The sequence below is a fragment of the Notolepis coatsorum genome (assembly GCF_963971535.1).
Source record: "Notolepis coatsorum genome assembly, chromosome: 3".
Lineage (NCBI taxonomy): Eukaryota > Metazoa > Chordata > Actinopteri > Aulopiformes > Paralepididae > Notolepis > Notolepis coatsorum.
Window position 1 is genome coordinate 20,454,873 of NC_140167.1, and position 6,523 is coordinate 20,461,395.

Genomic DNA, 6,523 nt, shown 5'->3' on the forward strand with positions numbered 1-6,523 from the left:
GTGAATAAGGGGTTGTGAGTCCAAACGTCCTGATAAATCCTGAAGAATCACATCCCTGATATATCAAGTTTCAAGTTTCAAGTTTCTTTAATAGTTGTCATACAGAAGTACAGAATACTTTTATACAAAATGCTTCTTACTGTTGCGCTCCAGAGACTGTTCAAGACAAGATAAGTATGAAATAAAATAACATAGTAAAATTAGAAGTAAAAAAATGAGGTCACAGTGTTCAGTTTAGACATATGTACAATGTTCGATGCAGAATAGACGTAGTTACCATACAATATACAATACTGTGCAGTGTACTAATATACAATACTATATAGTGCAAGGCAGAAATGGAGAAATGGGACGAGGTGCAATTTAGGTACAATTCACAGTAGGTGTACGAGTTGTAGTGCAAATCCTTTATCAATAAATATAAAGTGTAAGTGTGTTTGTGTGATCTAAAGTGTGGAGAGTGGGTGCTGCAGTGTGTTGTTTGTTTGAGTGAGTGTGTGCGTGTGGGTGTGTGTGCTGTGTGCATTTGATGGTTGTTGCATAGTGATTCATATGATCATGTTCAGCATGAAGAGATACGACATAGACTTCTGCTCTTCCTCCCTCTATCGTTCTCTCCCTCCCCCTATCCTTCTATCTTTATTTTTCCTCTATCTTCCTATCTTCCTTTATGCTTCTCTCTATCCTCCCCTGTCTTCCTTTAACTTCCATATCTTCCTCTATCTTTCCCTTCTACCCTCGTATCTTTCTCTATCTTCCTCTATCCTTCCCTATCTTCCTTTATCCTTCCCTATCTACCTATATCCTTCCTTCATCCTTCCATTTTACACTCTTATCTAACTTTATCCTTCCCTTCTATCCTTGCCTATGTTGTGTGTATTGAGCCGTACTGTATTGTACCCATTCTGCAATCTGTTAATAAAATGTTCAATCAATCAATTCCTTTATGCTTCCCTCTATCCTTCCCTATCTTCCTTCATCCTTCCCTTCTACCCTCTATCTCACTCTATCCTTGCTTATGTTCCTTCATCCTTCCCTTCTACCCTCTATCTCCCTTCATCCTTCCCTATGTTCATTCATCCTTCCCTTCTACCCTCTATCTCCCTTCATCCTTTATGTTCCTTCATCCTTCCCTTCTACCCTCTATCTCCCTTCATCCTTCCCTATCTTCCTTCATCCTTCCCTTCTACCCTCTATCTCCCTCTATCCTTGCCTATCTTCCTTCATCCTTCCATTCTACCCTCTATCTCCCTCCCACCATCCCTCCCACCATCTCCCCCTCTCTCCTCCACACAGTGTAACAACCCTAAGACTAAGGAGCCTAAGCTGAATGCTGCGGTGCGTATCGTAGCAGAGTGGACCGACTACGACCAGGAGATTAAACGCCTCCAGTCCAGAGTCCAGGAGAGAGCAGCAGAAACCCACATAACACAGCAACAAGACACAGGTACTATACATACTGTACATATATATATTTATATAAACATATACAACCACACAACACAGCAACAAGACACAGGTACTATACATACTGTACAACATATATATTTATATAAACATATACAACCACACAACACAGCAACAAGACACCGGTACTACATATACTGTACATGCATATATTTATATAAATACATATACATTTTTTGGTATCCCGTTCCCACTTTATCCAATCAGGAGAGAGAACTCTACACTGAAAAAATGGTCTGACAAAAATAAGAAGCTCGTTTTAAGCAAATGTGAAGAATTAGAAAATGTAAATGACAGTTGTCCAAAAAAAGAAGTAAAATAGTTAATAGCGTGTTATATGTTCAGTTGTTAATAATTCAGATATTAGTTTGTTAACGCTCTTAACTGCTGAATGTGACAAATATCACCTGCTGTTTGATGTGAAAGAGTGCACACGCTGCAGTTAAAAAAAGAGCCACTAGGTGGCAGGAGGGTACTTCCCAACAACGGCGAGTCTTCCTCACCTGCAATCATTCAAATTCATAGTTTCCTAGTACAATTGTCCTACTACTAATGGCCTACTAACTGTTTAGGAATCTCCTTTCCATTGTCCAATTTGTAAGTTGTCACGCTTCAAGTGAAGTGCCTCACAGTATTCCACAAGGTATCGTTTATGTCGATAGGTTAAGTATTTAATATGGACGCACTGTGTCATAGTTGCGACGCGGCTTGTGCACTAGGATAACTGTCATCAATCGTGCCTTTCTCGCACCAAAGATTAACCTCCCTCTTCTCTCTCTCTCTCTCTCTCTCTCCCTCTTCTCTCTATCTCTCTCTCTCTCCCCCTCTCTCAGATGTCCACACAGAGTTGTGAGTGTCCAGTGAAGGCTGTGGTGGCGGGACAGTGAATTGGACTCTGTGACGAGACAGTGAATTGGACTCTGTTTAAAGAGTCTGCTTCACAGAGAGGCTCCTCTCCTCGAGGACCAGGCTGACTGCGACTAGACTGACCACCAATGAGCTCTTGATTTGATCCAAACATTCATACATAATTTTCTTTTTGTGTGTGTATGTATATATAATATATATATATATATATATATATATATATATATATATATATATATATATACATATATATACACACAACGTGAGGGGTTCTATAGTGGTCAGGTGGAAGTGGTATATGTGTATGTATGTGTGTGTGTGTGTGCGTGCGTGTGTATGTATGTATGTGTGTGTGCGCGTGCAGTGAGAATGTATTTGTGTAACAAACCATGTATAAGAATTCTGTCATCGTCAGTAGCCCCCCTCCCCCTCCTCTGTAGTACATTTTTCTCTGTGTAGGATTGCACTGATTGGAGGTCTGTTTTTAGTCTGTCTGTGAGCACGGGGGGGGGGGGGGGGGGGCATTTCCCGTGACGCTAACCCCACGGGGAGAAGGCCTCCCCGCTTGTTAACTTTCCCACAAACCAACTGTAGGTAGGCGGGTGCCGGAGGTCACTACCATCTATAAATAATCTGGTTCAATTAAGGATTTAGGGAGGATTTTGTACTCTGGAATGGATTTTGTAAATGGAACCAGGCCTCGAATGGGGTTGAGGTTATAGATTTTAAGGCACTGATGTGAACCGGTTTAGTCTCTGGCTGGTGTGCAGTTTTTAGTTTGACGATTAGACTTCAGGACTGGTTTTCAACGTGAACAAAAGGCAGGCGCTGAGGCAGGCGCTGAGGCAGGCGCTGAGGCAGGCGCTGAGGCAGGCGCTGAGGCAGGCTCGATCAGCTCCCGACCGGCGAGCTCCTGTTCCCCATCACAGTGTCCAACTCAGGGATGGATGGATGGATGTCTCAGGCTGTGGTGGGGATGCATGGATAGATGCTGCATGATGGAAGAAAGGGCCAGCATATCTTTTTAAAGGTCCCCTCCACTCAAAAACATGTTATTTTCTACAGTTAACTCCTCTTGGAGGCAGGACTTTGTACAGGTTGTTATTTGTGTAAAACTTTTCACAATATTCCACTGGAGGGGGAGGAGCTTCTCTGTACTTCCTGTGTGATGCAACTACTCCTGCGAACCTATCATGGTTCATAGATCCTTGAATTCTCAATGAGGGCACCAGTGTAGGGATGCTGCAAAGTCATTTATTGAACATTTCTGGTAAAAACCATACCAAACTAATTGTTATTCAATGTACAACATTTTGTATTAAAAACACGCGTGGAAGCGGTCTCGCAAATCCAACGCATTTGCCACTCTTTGATTTGAAAGGAAAGAGGGCGGGGGATTTGGAATACAATGACATCGTTATCTCCACACTAAAGTGTTTTGGGAATTTTGTTGATTTGATTTTGTAAAAGAGATGTTAATTATTGTGTTCCAGGAAGGAGCACCTCTGTTAACTGCTGAACTATGTGGCTTAGTTGGTTGGTTCATTTGTTTGTGCGTGTGTGCGTTCGTTCGTTTGCTCGCTTCCTCCGTCTCATAGTTTGCCCAAGCTGCATTTACACCACCTGCCACAACTACATAGAGCCACGAAGCTACATGCAACTACATACATAGAGCCACAGCTACATGCAACATACAGAGCCACGAAGCTACATGCAACTACATAGAGCCACGAAGCTACATGCAACTACATAGAGCCACGAAGCTACATGCAACTACATACAGAGAGCCACAAAGCTACATGCAACATACAGAGCCACGAAGCTACATGCAACTACATAGAGCCACGAAGCTACATGCAACTACATAGAGCCACGAAGCTACATGCAACTACATAGAGTCCCGAAGCTACATGCAACTACATAGAGCCATGAAGCTACATGCAACTACATAGAGCCACGAAGCTACATGCAACTACATAGAGCCACGAAGCTACATGCAACTACATAGAGCCACGAAGCTACATGCAACTACATACAGAGAGCCACAAAGCTACATGCAACTACATAGAGCCACGAAGCTACATGCAACTACAGAGAGCCACGAAGCTACATGCAACTACATACATAGAGCCACGAAGCTACATGCAACTACATACAGAGTCACGAAGCTACATGCAACTACATAGAGCCACGAAGCTACATGCAACATACAGAGCCACGGAGCTACATACAACATACAGAGCCACGGAGCTACATACAACATACAGAGCCACACAGCACTAGAGTGCACGTTTGAGTTTTGATGCCAGTTTTAATGCTCTGTCAATTTGAGGATCTGCATAGTGACAAACCTACCGAGCCTCTTTTAAATTATTTCCGCGACACAAATTCTCCATTGGCGTTTAGTGCAGGGTCAATCTGTTTAGGTACGATGTGAATGTTGGCATTTAGTGCAGGGTTAATCTGTTTAGGTAGGATGTGAATGTTGGCCTTTTTTGTGCGGGGTTAACCTGGCTAGGTAGGACGTGAATGTTGGATTTTTGTGTGGGTTAATTTGTCTAGGTAGGAAGTAAATCTTTGTTTCTCTTGACAGATGACAGCTTCAAACAAATTTCTATAAAGAGTCCCAGCTGGAAAAAGCACACGAGACCAAAAAATATAATTCTGTTAAGGGAAGGTTGCCAGAGATAGGACTGTATTATATAAGAAGGTGCAGTTAAGTCAGACAGCTGTGATGAGCAGGATGGTGGATGGCTTGTGATGCCTCTCATCCTTATGTGCATAGGAATGGGTGTGGGAGTCTAACAGTAGGCTGTTCTCGCTCTACTTAGGTTAGAGGTCAATTCCCCTTCAATAGATGGATTTCATGTTTACCAACATGGCTCCATACGCACACAGCCAGAGGCGATCCCCAGTGTTGCTAAGTGACTGCTAAGAACAGGATTGTGGTCAGTGTGAGAAATATGTCCTTTGAAAATCGTGTCGGTTCATGAATAACGTTGGAATAATCGTTATATTACTTTGTGGTTAAGTGTCCCGCTTGTTTGGCTCAGACTGCCTTAATAATTAGCTCTCAGGCAATGATGAGCAATTATCAGACCCCCTCCTTCAGACTATGAACAGATGTGTGCAATTTACTGTGCAACAAATCTGTTCCCTAGCATTCTGCCCACCTGGTTGCTCACACATCTCTGCCATGGTGTTGCAAAGAAACTCATCTATATAGGAAACAAATGCAATTCCAATTTGAAAATGGCCATAAACTTCTTTTACCCTCAAGATAATTAAAGAATTTGAAATGTGTTATTTCTTGGGGCGGCTAGGTGGTGTAGTGGGCAAGGCGCTCGCCATCAACGCTGGAGACGTTGGGTTCGAGCCCAGCTCTCGGCGCTGCCACCAGCTTGGCTGGTCGCTCATACTAACACAATTGGCAGTGTTAGGGGTGGGAAAGCTGGTGGGTGGGTCCTGGGCGTTGTGGACAGCGACTCCTACAGTTCGGTCGGGGCGCCTGCTCAGCAAGGGAAGGATCTGGAGAGAGGTAGTGTGACCTTCCACACGTTACACTCTCCCAGGGAGAATCTGCGCTGCCAGGCTGGCTGCACATGTGTCGGAGGAAAGCATGTGACAGTCTCCGGCCTCCCGGACCAACAGTAGGGGAGGGTGCGCAACAACCAGGAAGGGGATTGGGAATTGGCATAACGACTAACAGTGGGATGGGAGAAAAATCGGAAAAAAGGAAGGGGGGGAAAAGATTAAAAAAAAATTATTTCTTTAAGTTGCGTTTTTCAATTTCCAGTTTGAATGGAAAGACTAAAGCAATTTGGTCCTATCTGCCCTCTGACATGACCCGTCTAGTGCTCCTGCGTTTTTGTTTTGGCTAATTGTGGGCAATCTATTCTCTTTTTTTAAATAAAACTCCCAACAATAAAGCACCCAGCAACACGTGTGGTTAAATGACTCGTCTCTTGTATGTCCACGTGGCCGACATGTTATGTAACCTGGCTGGATTTTTTTTCATTATTGAGAATGAATTGTTAAGAGGTATTTTCCACAACTAATCAGTAGAAATAACATATCTGATGAGTGGAGAGATGATCCGTCAACCATGATACGAGCTGTCCAGATTTACAGAGGACATTCTGGCAAGTTGGGGATGATCTTCAAGATGAGACATGTTTCCGATAAGGTC

At 43.3% G+C, this 6,523-nt stretch overlaps 1 protein-coding gene and 1 long non-coding RNA gene across 2 annotated transcripts in view; both read left to right on the forward strand.

The window, feature by feature from the left end:
* Positions 1-2,535, forward strand: part of uggt1 (UDP-glucose glycoprotein glucosyltransferase 1) — a 72,364-nt gene extending 69,829 nt beyond the window's left edge. Inside the window, exons 39-40 of the mRNA XM_084311054.1 lie at positions 1,297-1,447; positions 2,301-2,535. Of these exons, the coding sequence (XP_084167180.1) occupies positions 1,297-1,447; positions 2,301-2,320 (171 nt within the window). The 3' untranslated portion in view covers positions 2,321-2,535. The remainder of the gene's footprint in view (positions 1-1,296; positions 1,448-2,300) is intronic.
* Positions 2,536-2,616: 81 nt separating this feature from the next.
* On the forward strand, positions 2,617-6,276 carry LOC311225663. The gene is made up of 2 exons (XR_014619523.1): positions 2,617-4,760; positions 4,806-6,276. It is a non-coding gene; the product is annotated as an uncharacterized lncRNA (long non-coding RNA).
* The last annotated feature ends 247 nt before the right edge of the window (positions 6,277-6,523 follow it).